At 39.2% G+C, this 19342-nt stretch overlaps 1 protein-coding gene across 2 annotated transcripts in view; it reads right to left on the reverse strand.

The window, feature by feature from the left end:
- MYBPC3 (myosin binding protein C3) overlaps positions 1 to 19342 on the reverse strand; it is a 110582-nt gene that overhangs the window by 57745 nt on the left and 33495 nt on the right. For both annotated transcript variants that reach the window (XM_042446640.1, XM_042446639.1), the window contains exons 10-15: positions 12537 to 12560; positions 10730 to 10896; positions 9116 to 9248; positions 8850 to 8852; positions 6807 to 6931; positions 3957 to 4062 (exon numbers count right to left, since the gene is read on the reverse strand). In XM_042446640.1, coding sequence (XP_042302574.1) covers positions 3957 to 4062; positions 6807 to 6931; positions 8850 to 8852; positions 9116 to 9248; positions 10730 to 10896; positions 12537 to 12560 — 558 coding nt within the window. The remainder of the gene's footprint in view (positions 1 to 3956; positions 4063 to 6806; positions 6932 to 8849; positions 8853 to 9115; positions 9249 to 10729; positions 10897 to 12536; positions 12561 to 19342) is intronic.

Genomic DNA, 19342 nt, shown 5'->3' on the forward strand with positions numbered 1-19342 from the left:
ACAAAACTACAACGTGAATTCCACAGCACTGACCTATGGCAGTTAATGTGGTGCCAAACTGCATTAAGTCTGCACTGTGGCAGCAGCCTGAGTCAATGGCATAGAATACAGCAAATTTAACCCTCTGCTTCCTTTCATCTGTGTTCTTCTTCTTCACTTGCATGGAGAAAATGTTTCCATTTGAGTCAAAGAGAACTCTGCTCCATCATGAATTGAAGTACAGTGGTGCCTCGGGTTACAAAATTAATTCGTTCCGCCGCGGCGTTCGTAACCCGATTTTTTTCGTAACCCGAAAAAGCCATAGGCGCTAGCGCTGGAAAGCCGCGTTTCGTGCGAAAAAGCGCCGAAAAGCACCAAAAAAATTTTTCGTAAGCCGAAAAAAAAACGTAACCCGGAACAGTTTTTTCCTATGGGATTTTTTCGTATCCTGGAAATTTCGTAAGGCGGTGCTTTCGTATCCCGGGGTACCACTGTAATGGGGAGAATCTAAATGGGAACTCCAAAAGGAGACAAAGGCTTAATAATACTTTCTTACCCACTTTTTGCATTAGAGATTATTTGTTGTGTTGGTTATTTCTGAAAGAAAAACCAAGCACTCCAGAGCAGAGCACATGATTTTATTTTTTAAAATCATGAAATATGAAAGAGAGGACAATGGGAAAATAAATAGTGAACAGCTAGTATAATTTGGCCCTGAACTGTTGCCACTGAAAAGATTTCATGGTTTTGCATTCCTGTTTAAACAGTAGGTAGTATTTAATTCTTCATGCTGATTTTATATTTGGTGTTGATGAGCATTTGTTTTGGCGCCCTCGGATATTATCCTTCGTGATATTATTTATCATGGTGATCTTTCTATTTATAGCATTTGGTTATTACTTTTCAATGTACTAGGGTTTTCAAAGATGCACAGCAAAATAGATAAAGCCAATATTTGAAAACAAATTAAATATAATTTTAAACTTCAAAGGGATCTGGTAGCACCTCTGAGACTGTATCTGCTCTGCAGAAATAATCCAGTTTGATACTGCTTTAACTACCATGGCCCCATGCTACGAAATCCTGGGATTTGTACTTTGTGGTGGCACCAGGGCTTTCCGACAAGGGAAAGCTAAAAGAATTCCATAGCAAGGAGCCGCTGCAGTTAAAGTTAATTCTGCAGTGCAGATGCAGCCTGAAAGAAAGAAGCTATAGCACGAGCTTTCAAAGATTTAAGTGTACTTCCTCAGATGCAGAGTTTTAAAAGCCAAAGGCCATGTGGAACAATATATTTTCCACAGTATAAATCACCAGCAGTTCCATGGGGATGGAGCCAATCTGACTCCCATTGTGGAAAAGGCCATTTAAATCATTTGCTGTGAATCTGAGAGTTCCTCCCATATTTCTGACTCCATTGAAAGCTGGGGACAGCTGCACTCCACCCTTGCCTGATGTCCATTCCAGAGCTATCAATACTCTAAAATAAGCATTTACATTTCAAGGAGTAGCTATGATCCACAAGATCAGATAGTGGCAGCTGCTTTGTGTGTTGGAAAGGATTAAATACCCCCACGCCCCTATACACCCACACACCCCACATACCCAGATATCTCTAGACATCTTAAAATGAATGCTGAACAACAAATGGATTATTTGAGTGATATTTTCATGAATGTAATATATACACAAGTGTAATCTGTATATAGTCACCAGCTACAAAGATCAGTTTCAATTCTTTTCCTTCCCTTTCTCTCCTGAAATGCGGCAGTGAAAAACTACACGTTGCCTAGTAGAATGTTATAGTGAATTCAGATGTGGGCTTATGATTTATTTTTGTTTGTTTCTTCCCAAAACGAAAAGGGGAAGCAAACAAACTACACATAAAGGAATGAATTAGTTTAATCAACAGAATGGTGGATCATTGCCATGGAGGGGGGTTATAAACATGTTTTTCAATACAATGGAAAGGTACTGGACCTCTGAAGTAAACAATGAATAAATAAGCTCTATTGAGCTCTACTGAGCTTGTGGAACAGTACCTAATCATTGATATGGGTGGTGCAATATTGCAGTTTTCATGGAGATTGTGTAGTGCTTGTGTAGCTTATCTGCACCTGCAGATATTTATGCAACTAAGGAGATGTTGGGCTGTTATCTCCAAGACTGACATAAATTAAAAGTGAGTCAGGAGTGTGATATGCTGGGAGAACTGGAAGGTGAGATACTTTTCCTGCCAGGATATTTCTTCCATGTTTTTCGATAGAATGGAAAGGTCTCTGAAGTAAACTTTTTAAAAAATATTGATGCAAACACTGGTGGAAAGAATTTCTTTTAATCACAAGTGACATTCTACATCCGGCAACAGATGCCTTTTGACACTTAAATTGGTACTGTTTGATACTGTACCGGCAAACATGTTGGCTGGCATCAGTTAGGGACATATACATGCTACAGTCATACTACATACGTGGGACCAAAAAGTATCTACATCACTAAGGATGTATTCTGCTAATAGCAGTGGAAATGGCATTGCACAGACAGCATGTTTCTCTATACCTTGTCTTTGCATGTTGTGATTGTGTATTTCACAGTGCACATTGCAGTTGCACTTTTTGCACTCCAGTTGCAGGTGGTATATTGTACACTGTGGTTGCATTATCTAATGTGCTTGTGGAACAGTACGTAATCATGGGTATGGGTTGTGCAATGTTACAATTCTCATGGGGATTATGTAGTCCTTGTGTAGCTTATATACACCTGATACTTATGCTATGCTATGCTAAGGGGATGTTGGGTTGCAGATGTTATTTCTTGCAGTATACAATTCTGTCATCCGATAAACATATTTCATTCTTGTACCACATTTAACCACTGCAACCGATATACCATCAAAAGCATAAGGATTCCCCATATTTTGGCTTTTGTCAACCTATACAATAAAAGTTGCATTTCACTTCAGAAGCAATTGTGTGTATAACACGAAAAGTTTGCAAGAAAATGATAATGTGAGAAGGTCTTCAGATCTGTGTGTATTTAAATCAAATTGATGTGATGTGAACTAAATTTCTTTCTCACCTTGAGTGTATAGAGATGTCCCTATTATCCATCTACTGATTGAAGCTATAGGGAGAGCAACTGATTGTGTTATATTCTCTCTCTTCTGGCTATTTAGTAGAAGAGAGTCAAACTACATGGTACAGTGAATACAAAGTAGTCAGTTTTATATCCTTTAGTCTAATGTTAGCCGGCAGAATTCTGATCCAGATTTGGATCAACATGTATGTGTGGGGGAGGTTTAACCCACCTCACCTGTTTTTATATAATTCCAATTTTCCCAGTATGCAGATTTAAAAGAAGAAGAAGGGAAATCTCCTTCCATTGGTACCAGTGGGGGTTTCCTTTTTAGCTCCCATGGGAGGATGATGAGGTTAAAATAGAATTAAAAACAAATGGAGAAAATATTTAAACCTCCATCACTTTAGAAGAAAGAAAAAGGGATATGAAGCTGCACACTGTGGCCTAAATTGTATTCGTTTCTCCCAGTCACAGTGGATCCATTGAATCAATTGTTGAATGTGAGTCAACACATAGATAAATCCTACTGAATCAATGAGGCTACTCTAATTGGAATTAACAACAGGAGGGGTGGGAATCATGCAGTCCTCAAGATATCGTATTCATTCCTGCAAAATGCAGGTCCCAGCAGCCTTACCCAGCATTGCCTATAGTGAGCAGTGGGAGGAATTGTAATCCAAAACATTTGAAGTGCTGTATGATTCCCACCCCTGAACAAATTAATTCAGACTTATGTGTTTAACTCAATATGCTAATCCTAAATTTAAGAAAGCTGGCAGGCACCTGTAAGACTGTTTCTGTCCCGAGTACCTTGAAGGGTATTGTTTTCATTTTTTAAGGTCCACCAGGGAATTCCCCCCCCTTCCCCCCAATTTCTCAGTATTTTTGTTTGTTCTGCATACCACTTCACAGTAGCCCCTTCTTCTGACACTTCAGCTTCAAACTCCACTCTTTCTCCAACTGTGACCACATGGTCCTCCAGAGGATGGATAATCAGGATGGGAGCCTCTAGAAACGAGAAAGAAACTTGATGTCAGAGAAGAATATAGTATGTGTTGCCCTTCCTTTAAGAAATGTTTCTGGAGCAAATGTGATAGAAAACAACTAATCTTGCTTCCCTTAGGAGCTTGCATTCTGGACTCTGTAGTGTATGGAATTTTCCATGTGCCACCTCTCTTAAAATATGTTGATGCTTACAGAAAGCTTGGATATGCTTCAATTTATATCATTGCATGCTTAGACAACAGCTAAACAAAACCTTTTCATTCCCATTCAGTTGTTTTCACCACAATGGAGCTGTAGCAAAATATATTTCCTTCTACAGAAACCAAGAATAAAAGAAACTTGCACTCCCATGGAACCTGCCAATAATAACTTCACAGATGTATATGGAGCTATTAGGGTAAACCACTGCATGGAAAAACTATAAAACAAAGATTGTGCTTTGTTACCCTCTTTCTAAATCTGACACTCAGGATACTTTACGTAATCTCTGTCATATAAGAGAGGCCAAGCTTTGTTTTTCCTAAAACTATTAATACAGTTTTTGGCACAAAGCATAGTGATATTTCAGAGGGCCAGAAGGAGAGGAGGACGGCCAGAGAAAAGATGTTACTTTATTCAAAAGAAAAGGGAAAGAGTTGAGGATGAATTGGAATGAGTCCCAGGTTTTATCCACTCCAAAGTTTTTTCTTAAATTTACTGCCTTGTCCAGTAAAGAAAATCCTTTTCTTGTCAGTAAGATTCCTATAGAAACTGCCTCCTTTTAGGGTTTGTTTCACACTCATATTAGGATGCTAGGTTAGGATCTGGGACAGGTAACAGCACTTAACAGCTTTCGACAGTTGTCCCCTACCCTGCGCTATGTGCACTGACTGCTGCCAGAAATGGGTTTTGCTGCCATTTTAATTACTGAAAGTGCCTCAGACTGAAACATGTCACCAGAAGTAGTATGAGAATTAAAGCCCGCAGCTAGAACAGATGTTTAGCCCCGTTCAGAGTGCAGCTGTTTTGAGGCCTACTAAATGGGTTTTGGCAGAGTCCAGCCAGTGGCATATTCTCTCATTGTTTTTGCTTCTGCCCTGAGATGCTTCCAGTTCAGCCCATTTTCTGTCATGAACATTGGTACATGTCTAAGCCTACCCTACCTCTGCACTAAAAACAGACCACTTTTTTTGTACTGTGTTATTCTCAAATCCCCACTTTTCTGCTCTCTTGAAACTCCTCCTCTTCTTCCTATTATTATTATTATTTGGCAAATCAAGACCATGTGCTTACCTATATCTCCCCCATGTCTCCCCAAAATTATAAAGTAGGTTTTTTCTTCACAGTGAAATAGCAACTCCCATAGTCTGTGCCCAGAAGAATGGACTCAGAAGCTTGTCAGAGACATTGTTATACCGCAATAAGTCCTCTCTTTGCCTGCAGTTTATCCCATTATCTTGTGACTCTCCCAGGGCAGTACCAGCCAGGACAGGTGCTGGGTCATTTGGAAATCAATTTTTTACCCACTGGAAATAATCCATTAATGACTCCATCCTGCTATTCACACTTAGGGTGTCAATGTGTCATTCCATTTCATTGTGATATTGGGAACACAGCAGGCTTAGTGTAAGTGTGATTTCATTGCAGGTCCCTTGAGAATTCTCTGGGGAACTCCAGCAGGGAAACCTCAACGTTGTATTTCTGGTGCAGGAAAGTGAACACAGGAGTTAACATCACTGAAGCTCAAATGCAATGATGGTGCAAAAGAGTGTGTTCTCATTTCACTACCTATCTAAGTATAGTTTTCAAGTAGAAAACCTAAAACAACTGGCTGCTGGGATAAGCTCTTTAGTCAGAGAAGTCTAGATCTAGATTGTTGTTTCATTAGTCCATACCAACCACCCCTACAAAATAACACAGACCTGTGGGTTGTAGCAGCATGTGTGCAGTAAACTGTAGAAAAGCTTGAGCTGAGAAAGACCAGGATTCTACTCTACTGATTTTGCAATAGCTGTGTGTGCCTGCCTGCCTGCAGCAGGCAAGGTAAAAAGCATCTGCCTCCAGGAATCCTTACTGAGCACGTGTGAACAGCAAAGCAGAGAGAGTAGAGTAGAGGAGATAATACTATCTCACCAGCTATCCTCAACATATTTTAAAAACATAGATCTATACATCTGACCACCAAAACAGAAACCATAAGCAAAGTGGAGACTAGTGAAATAAATAATCCCTGGATGCATTTTGGAAGAAGGTTTCACGTGGTTTCCAGAAGGTACAATGTGTTCTTATTTACTTATGTCGAGCTTGTGTGACCAAGTTGTTTAATTTCACATGTACATATTGTTAGTTGTGGATAAAAAAATTGCTGCAACATGTTGAACTGCTCCTCTGTTTTGTTGTGTAATAACCTATTTCTATTCTTTCCATGTTGTTTCTGCCTTTGGATACAATAAAGCCTAGGAACACATTTACTTGGTTAACTGTGGTATAACTGTATATGATAACTGACTGACTGGGCTTGTGCACTCCAGATGAAAGAAGAAACCCTGATAATGTTAAAAATGCCCCCCCCCAAAGCAGATTAGGGGAATAATGACAATACACACACACATGCGCGCATGCACACACAATTTATTTTCAAAAGGCTGTTCTTATCATTCAGAGGTTAACTGCTTTTGTGTTGAAAATATTCATGGTCAAAAATAGAATACACATTTAGATCCAAACCCAGGTTTCTCATAATGTGATCCAACAATGATGATGCCCACCTCTTACAAATAGCTCTGTGAAAGTCTTCTCTTCACCAACCACACACTGATATTCTGCATCATCAGCCAATGAGCAATGGTTGATAGTCAGAATTCTCTTATTTCCAAGAGCCTCAAAAATGTACCTGGCAAGATGTGAATAGAAATTGCATATATTACCATCACATTGTTGCTGGGTGCCTTCAAGTTGTTTCTGTCCTATGGTGACCATAAGGCAAAGCTATCACAGGTTTTCTTGGCAAGATTTGTTCAGAGCAAGTTTACCATTGGAGATTATCAGACGGGGGACGGGAGCAAAGCCTGTCCTTATCTCATCCATGATAGAGATCGCATGAAAGGCATTCATACATTCGTGCTGATCCTCTCATTAAACTGTAAGTGAAGTGGAACTGCATTAACAGGTTCTTCCATTAATACAAAATAATAGTAATAAGTAATAAAATTATTTATATTTCCTGCCTCTCCCTGTGGATCGAGGCGGGATTACAACCAAATAAAATACATACAAACTATAATAAAATAATCTTAGTGATTCTAAACTTCCCCAAAAATTAACCCTCATAATAAATATTAAATACATAGTGCAAATTACAAAGTTAAAAATTAAAAATTCTTATCATGCATAAACAGAGATTGGGTATAGAGGTGGGTAGAGTGCTTATACAGAGTCAGATGGGAAGGCCTGCTGGAAGAGATCCATTTTAATAGCTTTCTTAAAAGCATCTAAGGTAGTAATACAATGGATCTTCTCTGGCAGGTCATTCCATAATTTTGGAGCAGTTAGACAAAGGTCTTCTGGGAACTGGACACCAATCTGGTCTTATGTGTCTGTAGTAAATGCTTCCCAGACGTTCTGAGAGTGCAGGGCAGACTGTATAGGGAGAGGCGTTACTGCAAGTAACCTGGGCCCAAGTCATGTGGGGCTTTAAAGGTGATAAACAACACCTTGCACTGCTCCCAGAAGCTGATTGGCAACCAGTGAAGATCTTTTAATACCAGCGTTATATGGTCAAACCTCGATGTACCAGTGACCAGTCTGGCTGCCATATTTTAAAACAACTAAAGCTTCTGAACTTGGCACAAGGGTAGCCCCATGTAAAGCTCATTGCAGAAATCAAGAATGAAGGCCAAGAATGGGACAATTCCACCTCACTGGTGGGACAATGATAAGATCAGCACAGCATCATTTGAAAATCTTTCACGTGATCGCAGTCATTTGCACTTCCTGGATGGGACAATGACTGGACCAGTGCAACATCTTCTGAAAGTCCTTCCAGCGATCACATGGGAAGGGTGGAAAAAGGATGGCACAAGGACATCTGTCCCCCGTCTGATAATCTCCATTGTCTTTCTCTGAGGCTGACAGAGTGTGACTTACCCAAGGTCATTCAGTGAGTTTCCATGGCTGAGTGAGGATTTGAAACCTAGTTTCCAGAGTCATAGTCCAGCACTCAAACCACTACACCACTCTGGCTCTCTTGCCTTTATATCAAACATAATTCCGCCTTTGGTGATGACAGAAAAGAGGCGAGGTTTTGGATTCTCTACTCCCCTTTCCCAGATCTATGAAAGTTGAAGATGTATCCTAGCACTTACTCTCTCCTTTATTCTAAAGTAAGCCACTGAGGAATTAATCCAGCCTTGCAGTATGGGTGAAAAAACCCACATTATCACCAGGACAACAGTCATGCAGATAATAACACTGATCACCCTACAAACTATGCCATAAAGCAAAGGTAATTTGCATGCTGTGATAGCTTAGGTGACAACCTGTTCAGTTTTGTTTGATGGATTACACAGCAAACATCATTAGTTAAAAAGTATTCCATCATAAGAAGTGATATCTTCAACCAATATACCCTTCCCCCTTCCACAACTATGTTGCTTCATGCAATTAAGCAGGAGAAACAATCCACAACACACTATGAAAAATATGTTAAAATGTTAAACTAATTGTTTTGTTGTATTATAGCATTGTCATTTGGTTATAGGAAATGGAAATTAACCGGATCATAAACAGGAAGGTGTAATCTGATAACTTACTTGCTAAAGAAGCGAACATTGGGGGGAGTCAGATCCAGGTGCAGAGAATGAATGGAGGGATGATAAAAATCAATAATGAAAATCTGTGTATTAATCATTTATACATTAACAAGCATTTCTTGCTCTCCTCCCCATCCCCCAATAAAGTCTTTGCCATTTTTCCCTACCTGTTCTTTTCTTAAAGAACATTCCATTTCTTTCCTCCCTCTTCTGATGATGTTTAGAATTGCCACATTCTGCAATGTTTCTGTTTCTCTCTCTCTTACCTGCCACTCACTTGAATTTCCTGCCCATTCTTTAGCCATTTCACTTCATCATCTGGGTTAGCAAGTTCAACCACAAACTTGATCTTCTGTCCTTTGTCTACCTGGTAGGCAGGATCCAATCTTTTGAGAAAGGCTGGGGAGAAAAGGGTTTGTACAATAAGAATCTACCCTCTTCAAATGTTGCTAATTTTGTAACTTTGAGGAGGAAAAGCATCCGACTATATTTTAGGGCTCATTTGAATATTTATTTTAAACTAGCTATACTCGGCCATGCGTTGCTGTGGCTCAGTATGGTTAAATGAAAAAGAAGGAAAAGAGAAAGCACACGTTTCTAAAATATTTAATTTCACAATGCTAGTGGGTATACAATATTTTTTGTTGTTCCATTTTCTGTTTAGATATAGAGACTGTCTGGTTTTCCGTCTCTACAACACGCAACATATAATTCTCCATGTGAGAAGCAATCCATGTCTAGATCTAAACCGTACAATTGTAAAGACTGGCCCTGAGCTATGTTGATGGTGATTGCAAACACCAATCGAATTGGGAATTGCAATCTCTTGAAATGGCATATCCATTGGGGTGTGTTGCTGTTACATCCGATAGATGGCACTGTTTTTCCAAAAAAACCCATATTTTTACCTGTCACAGGTGTGACATCTCTATATAAATACATATTAGGTATATATAAACATGCATATATTCGAATGGAACGTTGTGTCAAAATTTCAAAGCAATTGGTGAAAAATTTTCAGAGTTTTAAGAGTTTGAACAAATGACATTTTTATTTATATAGATGTTTCTGAACATTTATTAAGAAACATTTAATTTATTTCAAAACATTCATCCATCAAATTTCTGGGTGGTGTACAAAGATATGACAATTACTGTATTTGAACTTTTAAACTAATACAAACAGAACCCTTCAAGAATCTTTCATAGCAGTTACAGACTAAAAGGCAGCAAAAGACTATGGATAAGATCCAGCATCATGTCAGTGGATATCTACCTGTGTAATTGGGGCTTCCCCTGCCTTATTTTTTGTCTGCTCTTTCTCCCAACAGAAAAATCTGCCTGTTAAATACTTACCCAATAAAAATTACAAGCAGATAGAGATGACAGCAATATATAATATGTTGGGATCAACAGAAAAGTCTTATACCTGGTAGCAGAAAGCTTGCATTTTAATATAATCCATTCATTGCCTAGTTTACACATAACTGGGCAGAGATTTAATTTGACTGTCCACTTTTCAGTTTTGTTTTTCAGTTTTGAATTTCCATGGAACATTTGAATTCTAGTGGAACATTGTTCTCTTTTAAAATTTAGTGGAACATTATTAAATCCAGCTTATTAAATAGTTATTGAATGTCAGCAAACCATGAGATTCTTCTACCTCTTTTGCTTAAACTAATTCCTTCTATTTGATTTTTCTTATGTATTTCTTCTTAACAGTAAATAAGAATGGGAAGAAGGGGCCTGAACATTTGGAAAGGCCTTTCACACTTTTATTATTTATTTTGTATAGCAGAGTTTGAGGGTTACTTCACATGTCACATTTCTCCTAAAGTAAAATAATTTCTGCAGAGGTAGAGGGATATTTCTTTTTCTTACATGTGCTTTTCTTTTCCTCTTTCTTGATACGTTTGAGCCTTTTCAACATCCCTCGCAGATCAGTGATGCCATATTGGAAAGCAATTTTTTCATACTCTGATGGAGGAGCATTCCGAAGGATTTCCCAGACATCAACTTCTGGCTGAGACTCAGTTTTTGTCTCGTTTCTGTGAAAGGGGGCATATAGCATTATATTATAAGGGCTTTCAAACAGATTGTAAATCAGTGTGGATTTTTATAACATGGGAGACATAATTCTTTCCATTCTAAAATTCCCCAATTGACTAACATGTCAGTCTGTGTAGCTGTTTCATTATTATCATGGCTTTTGAGCCATGGACACACACTTTCTGCATTCATATATAACAATATGCCAGGATTCTTGGCTTGTTGAGAATGAGCATTATGCTATTGTATTCAGCCTGTTCACTCCCACGTTGGTTCTTTTATTTATACAAGCAGACAGACATATCACAAATTGATATCTGATTATGCTGGTCAAACTCAGAATTCTGTTTTCGTTTTGTTCCCAGCAATAAACCTGATTTGTCTCAATATAGTTGTTTTGTGAATCTTGGATCCCAGGTTTAGACATAACAAAAAGCTATCAATTTCTGGTTTGTTTGTTAGTTTTGTAAACAGGAAGAACAAAATGAGAGTGAATAGGCTGCAACCAAAGAAAACTAAGAATTCTGATTTATTGTTTTGCACAAAAGTGGCCAGAATGTCATAAAGAACATTCAATGTGTCATTTCTAGGCTGGTTCCTCAACAAAAGCAAGAAGTATACACTTGTTTACTCTGCAAGAGGTGTAAGAATGGCCAATTGTGGCCTTAGGTTCTTAGAGAACCTTGAGTGTGGCTCCTTATAGAGAAATCTTCCTAGATCAACAATTCTTGATCATAGAAGAGGTCATGTTTAATTTGTGTTTCTTTCTGCAATAGTGAGTAGGCAATTTCCTTTTAAATGATAAATAAGACAGTAAACAAACTATTTGTGGATTTCAAAATTATTAGATCAGCAGGCACTAAATGTAATAATAATAATAATAATAATAATAATAATAAAACTTGTATTTCTACCCCGCTTTTTGTGAAAACAATGTAGAGATAACATTGGCTTTGGCTCCAAGCAAATAGGTCCCTCAAGATAGCTAGTAACATTTTTAGACCTTCTAGCAAGTGAATCTGTTTACAGTGCCAGTATTGATTCACAACAGCAACAAGTCTTGCCACATTTTATGGCTAACACTGACATTATGACATAATTTTTTAGGACTAGAGTTTACTTCATCAGGTGGATAAAGGTCCAGTTTGTAAAAACTTATGCCACAATAAATGGATTAATGTTTAAGTTTAAGGGTAGATCTAGAAGTACTGATAGAGTTTTCGATGCTTCGTAATAGTTCAGCAGGGTTTTCTCACTCTCATTTAGCTATGGCAGTAGCAACTTAACTCTTCCTCCCCTGTCAGATTACACTGGCTGAAATTAATAAGCTTGGAATGACCAGGAATGGATTTTTATGCAGAAGGGAATGTTAATGAGGTCAGAGTGTCTAGGATCACTTCTAGTCCTTAAACAAATTCCTAGTTCAGAATTCCCTGCAATTCACCATGTATACTTCTTGCACCAGGATATGATTGCTTCTTGTTATAAAAACCAGCAAATAAACCAAGTAGATCCTGTGTGCTTATGCCCATCCCTGCTTTAATACAATATAATATGAAATGTTTGATTTTGTTACAAAAATATGGTTATTGATTTGAAAAATATTGATTGACAACCAGCATAAGAGTGAAAAGCTTACCGATGTACTGAGCGCAAGAAGCTGCTGGACTCGAGAACGATGCGAGAAGCATTTGGAAGAGCATGCAGCATCCCCATGAGCAAGAGAAAGGGCAAAATGTGTTAGTGTTAGCAGCCATGGCTAGATCAAGCCCGTCCTTCCTTGGTAGGGAAACTAGAGAGTTATTATGAGGAGAGAGAAAGCACAGCACACATTCATCAGTGCAATTCTAGATAGTCTAAGATGCAATCATTTCTACCAGTGTAAAGGGATCATGTCTGCATTGATACACTTTTGTTCGAATTTAGTCTCCCTGAAGAAATATGTGTGTCAGGACTTTATTGCACCTGTTTTTTTAGCGTTAAGGGTACGGGAAGAGGATGCTTGTGTATGCATGTGCCACTGGCCAGAAATTGATTTTACTGCATGTCAAAGTGTCCCCCAAAGGCCCGGTTCCATTCCGTTATGCCAAGCCATCCTCCTTCAGTGCTGACGGGCGTCATTTTGCTTGGTTGGAAAACTTCCAACCAGAACATTTCATGCACCTCAGCACTGAAGGAGGATGGCTTGGCATAACGGAATGGAACCGGGCCTTTGGGGGGACGCTTTGACATGCGGTAAAATCCGTTTTTTGCCGGTCGTGCGTCCTCTTCCCGTACCCTTAACTCTCAAAAAAATGGATGCAATAAAGTTCATATTTTAACTTCTTTCATTCTCCCATCCCTGCCCTCTTTAGCATACATCATTGTTATCTTTGATTTCATACAAAACAATTATTTTCCTCACTTGCAATGAGGCCACTGATTTCTACCAGTGCACCTTAATACTGCATTAGATAACCAGGACAAATATAGTCTATCTTGTGAAGGTATTTTTTTTCTTAACCCGCATCAATGAATCCGTCACACAGCAGAGGTTATATAGGCAGGTTTATGGATTGTTTCAGATCTGAAAGAGAGACAGAGGTCCTGTACAGACTGGTGAAAAGTGCTGGCCTGTGAGTGGGGTGAAAGCTGAGTGTCTGCATGTTCCAAGCCCTACTGCCACTGGCAGGGTGCCATTGTGGTACATACAGGTCTACACACCACTCACCATGATGATGCAACTCTGGTGCAGCACCCAAATGGCGCAGTGTGGAAGGGGTGTGATCATGGCGTGCCACTGTGCCTATGACACCCCTTCCAGGGAGCAAAAAGAAACTGCTTTTTGTGGCATTTTTTAAAATCCCTGCAAAGGCCGTGGTGTGTGGTTGCCACGGCCCCAATCAGGGTGAAAAAGAGCGGCATCCCGCCACCCATCTGTACAGCCCCTGAGTTTCAGAGTACATGAAAAAGGTTTTATTTCACAAAGTACTTCAACCTATTTCAGCCAAATATCTTTATGGCTGTTAAAAGAAATGCTTTTGAGGGGCGGGGCAATAGATATGTATTAATAATTATAAGGAAGGCATAGACTGAAGAAGTACAAAAAATTTACCTACACATATGGTCCATACTAAAATGCATATAAAATGCAATCATTTTCAGAGCAATGCTTGTAAAAACAAAGGTTTATTTTCTGTAATGTGCCTTCAAGTTAATTCTAGCATATAGTGACTGTACCACAAGTTTTTCTTGGTAAGATTTATTCAGAAGAGGTTTGCTATTGCCTTACTCTAAGGCTGAGAGAATGTGATTTGGTTAAGGTCACCCAGTGGGTTTCTATAGCAATAATAATAGTAAGTACATTTCTATATCGCTTATCAGTGCACTTATGCACTCCCTAAGCACTTTACAATGTGTAAACCAATTGTCTCCATCCGACCTACAGAAGGATGCAAGACTGAGTCGACCCTGGAGCCCTGCAGGATCGAACTCACAACCTGGCAGTTGTGAGAAGCTGCAGTGCCAGCATTTAACCACTGTGCCACCAGGATTCTTTATGGCTGAGTGGGGATTCAGACTCTGGTCTTCCAACATCCTAGGGTGTATCTACACTGTAGAAATAATGCAGTTGTAGAAATAATGCAGAAATAATGCAGTTTGACACCACTTCAAGTGCTGAAGCTCCATCCTACGGAATCCTGAGATTTGTAGCTTTACAAGATCTTTAGCCTTCTCTGCCAAAGGGCGCTGGTGCCTCACCAAACTACAAATCCCAGGATTCTGTAGAATGGAGCCATGGCAATTAAAGAGGTATCAAACTGCATAATTTCTACAATGCAGATGTACCCCTAGTCCAACACAGAAGCCACTCACCATGCTGGCATCTGTTAAGTATACAGAGTATTGTTTTACATATATTATATTTTATTTGGTTCATTATGTTAAGTCTTGGGGCTAGCATGGTGTAATGGTTTGAGGGTTAGACTATGACTCTGGAGACCAGGGTTCAAATCCCTGCTCAGTCATGGAAAACCACTGGGTGACCTTGAGCAAGCCACACTCTCTCAGCCTCAAAGAGGGCAAAGGCAAACTCCCTGTGAACAAATCTTGCCGAGATAACCCCATGCTAGAGTGATGTTAGGGTCATCATAAGTTGGAATTGACTTGAAGGCACACAACAACAACAACAACAACAACAACAACATTATGTCTTAATAATTGTATTATATATTTACTTTGTGAAAGAAATCCATTTTAATTCAACCTGAGATTCAGCCTCTCTTTCACATCAGATACATGGATATTTTTAGTTGCTTCTGTTTTTGTAAATTACTCAGTCTACAATAAGCAGAATTAAAAGATAAAAATAAGGATTCAGGTTGTCTCTAGTGATGCATACATTTAATTTAATTTAGGAAAGCTGCCCTGATTAATAATTTTTAAGAAGGGTGGGATGTAGTTGTTGAGAGTGGCAGACTGATAGAGATTAAAGGTATTTTTCAGTATAGTTGGCTTAAATCCCTCTTCTGAATCATAATCATGCCAAGTGATTAGAATCGTGGCTACTTGCATCTTCAGTGAAAGACCTGGAGGATGGAGCAGACTGCAGCCACTGCCTATGTAGGTGAATTCCAGAAGAACTCCAGACCCTCAGCTAGCCATGCACACAAAAATCAGCCATGCATCCAACAGAATGCATGAAGGCACTGCCCATGTGATCAAAGACCAAGCAAAAAGTATACTCCTCAGACAGAAAGAGCCTACACACAGTTGTGTATACAATCAGACTTATGCAAACAACACAGCATTGTTGGTTATAATCAAAGTATTTTAATCTCACTGAATTTTTAAAGTATTCTAGATCTACATGCTATTTATTCCATGTTGCAGTTCTTATTGTACTCACTTGTTTTGTATGTGATTGGCCTACAGTATGAGCATCAATAAACTACTACTACAATAAGGAGGATGGCTAGCATTTTCCCCAATATGGTCCTACTCTCCCACTATCTCCCACTAGGTATAAACATAGTTTGTACAGAAAAATAGCCAAGGCCACTTAGGTTATGCTTTGTTACAGAGAGATGAGAGTGGGCTAAGGTTCAGTTTGTTAAGTACTAGGAAGGCAGATAATAATTGAAAGATATCTTTCTGTTCATGGTTCCTGTCCCCTCAATTAGAACAGGACTTGGAAGCTATGAAGTTTCAGATGTTTTTGGTATACAAATCCTATAATCTCTGGCCACTGGATAGGGCTGATAGGTACTGGGTATGTAAAGATACCTAGCGGGCCACAGGGTGCTTGTTCCTCAATGAAAGCTGGCTTGACATACTATATAAGCTGGATTGTACATCAGATGGTTCCAAATCAAATCCAACCTTCCTTGGCCACCCCACTTGCTATGCCTGTCATGAGTCTGTCTCTTCCTACAGGGTGACAAAATGGTTAAGAAGGGGTTCTTCCACATTATAGGCCATCCCAGTTTGTTTCCCACTAATTACCATCAGTGTACTACTCTCTTGTTGTAGTAAGCACATTATGTTGCTCAGGAACTATATAAGAGATTGTTGAGATACACCTCCCAGTTTTCTTCACCACCAACTGTGCTGGGGTGGGTTGCAAGGAGTTGCAATCTAACAACATTTGAAAGGCAGCATGACCCTTGCTGTAGAAAGAACATCATAGTTTATCCTTAACTTGGAAGATTTAAGGTGTTTCAAGCTGAACACATAAATTAAGCTGCTGATGTGTTCTAAACATGTGTGGAAGAGCAGTTAAAAATAGCTGCATATATCCCAGTGATAGCTCTTTCCTATCCTATTACCCCTGGTTGATTTGAACCTGTCAGCTGTCACCTTCTTCAAGGTCTCCCCTCACCATCCCATGTCACAGCAAAGTGACAACTGTTCCCTTCCTTCTGACCTCTCCCTGGCCTATGGCACCTGTATGTCAATGTCATCTATTTAGATTTCCCTGCCAGAAAAGAAAGATCCAGAATAGTATTAAATAGAGTTTCCGCCTTTCCAGCATGGTCCTCAGGAGGAGTGTCACTGAATGTTCTAGTAGATCTGACAACTGCAAGATCTCTTCTGATTTTATGTCACTTGAGGAGATATTTACCTTCGAGAAAACCATGACAAAAATCTGCCTGAAAGTCCAGCATTGAAAAGTCTGCCTCCTAATTCAAACTAAAAAGCCTCTGGCTGATATAACAGTAGAAAGAAATGGGTAATCGACTGCATAGGTTCAGTATTACTAACATTGCTGGACACCCTTGAGATGCAGAGAAAAGAACAATCCCAGCTGAAGTGAGGCTAAACATTGGCTGTTAATGTACATCACAGGGCCTTATCTTAGTAGGGTTGGCATACCCCAGTTTGGCTAGGTTTGACCGAGATTCAAGCCGTTGATACCCATTTGGAACATCTGATTCCATGTTTTTATTGAAAACTCCAAGTCTCTAGTCCTTGTTGAAACGCATAAATGGGGCAAAACATATAGGCACTGTTCTGTGAAATTGTTCTGCAAAAACAAGTCTGCCTTTGCCTTTCAGATAAGTGGTGAGGTGAGGGAGAGTGTAAGAGGGAAAAGAGAGTGAGTGATGCAAGTTGTGGAGTGCAAGAAGGGCATGCATTGCTAGTGTGTGAGGTGAGGCAAGGGAAAGAGTAGGAGGGAAGAAAAACGAGTGGTTTGAGTGGCAGAGAAGCAAGGACATATTGTGAGCATGTGAGATGTGGCGAGGAGGGAGTAGGTGACCAGGAAAAGTAAGTGGAGTGAGTTGAGGAGTGCAGACAGGAAAGGATGCATTGTGAAGGGGTGCGGTATGATGAGGTGAGGGAGATAGGGAGATAGGATGGAAGTGAGCGGCAGTGTGCAAGAAGTGTGTAAGGCAAGTTTGCTGAGAGGTACTGGGGCTCAGTTGGGCAGGATAAATTCCATGATCAAGCAGAGATCTGAATTTGGGTCTCCTAAGTCCAGCACTTTAAACACTAGCCTGCACTGCTTCCTTCAGTAAATGTTAAAAAAAAATTATATGAAGACTGAAACATAGGGTGCACCTATATCTAATATTACATCCATATGTTGTACCTATCCAGTGTGGTGAGTGGTTTCTTTCTTGGACTAGAGGTGCATTTACACTGCACAAATAATGCAGTGTGACACCACTTTAACTGCCATGGCTCCATCCTACAGAATCGTGGGATTTGTGGTTTGGTGAGCCACCAGCACTCTTCGGTAGAAAAGCCTAAAGACTTTGTAAAACTACAAATGTCAGGATTCTGTAGGATGGAGCTACAGCACATGGTGTCAAACTGCATTATTTCTGTAGATGCAACCATAGTGGAAGAGAAAAAAAACCTTGCCAGATACCCTTCAGGTACAGAGGAAATAGTAATCCTAGCTGAACAGAGGCTGAATGATGGCTGTGAAGACAGAGCACAGGACTGTGAATTAATTACTTCGATACTTTACTGGGGGAAACACTATAGAAATGGTTTAAGTTTAGCACTATAAAATATGTTGACTGGATATATTCCTCTTTTTGTTAAAATTTTCAGATCATAAAAGGACATTTCAGTCAGTTTGGAGGTTGCAATTATTTATTCCTTGGTTAGCTATATTTGGTAAACGACATGAAAGGTGACCACTATAGCAAATAAAATGGAACCATTTCATGATAATTAGAGAAGCTTGCAATCTGAATAACACTGGAAAAAACATAGGACAACCTCAATTATTAGGTGCTGTGAGTGGGTTGAAAAACACCTGCATAATCTAACATGAAGATGAATACATTTGGTCCTGATATATATTTTATTGACAATGGGCTTTGCTGACCCAGTTGAAAGAGATGGGCTACAGTCTATAAAAGTTTAGGCTGAAATAAATCAGTTAGTCTTACAGGAACCACAAGACTTCCCCCTCCCTCTTTTACACCAAAATAGATAAACACAGCTATCTTTTTGAAAATTTCGAAGTCCCAGACTACTAAATTTGGATAACAGTATTTCTACAGCATGATAAAACAACAACCCTGATGATCTTGTGTAAAATTTTAAACTGTCTAAAAAGGGAGATTCTTTGAGCATTTACAATAGCAAATTAACTAAACAATTGGAGATATAACCTTTATATTTTTGTTGACTCTCTCTTTCTCTGTGCATATGCATATCTGCATTTGAAAAAAATAACATGATGCTCCAAGTTTTGAAAAATGGGAAGACAGTACACTGAGCAACTCCTTTACCTTTTCTGCTTCATTCCTTTCATGCACTTTTATACAGTAATACAATAATAACATATTATCTGTTCCAGTTATCAGGATTTCAGACAGAGAGGCAAGAGCAAAGTAAAGATGGGCAAATTATAAGGCAGAAGGAAACAAACAAACAAAAAAAGGCAAAGAAAAGGAGAGAAAAAGAAAACATTAAAGTGAAGGAAAGTAATTCTCTTTTGTTGCA

This window comes from Sceloporus undulatus, chromosome 1 (genome assembly GCF_019175285.1).
Source record: "Sceloporus undulatus isolate JIND9_A2432 ecotype Alabama chromosome 1, SceUnd_v1.1, whole genome shotgun sequence".
Taxonomy (NCBI): Eukaryota; Metazoa; Chordata; class Lepidosauria; order Squamata; family Phrynosomatidae; genus Sceloporus; species Sceloporus undulatus.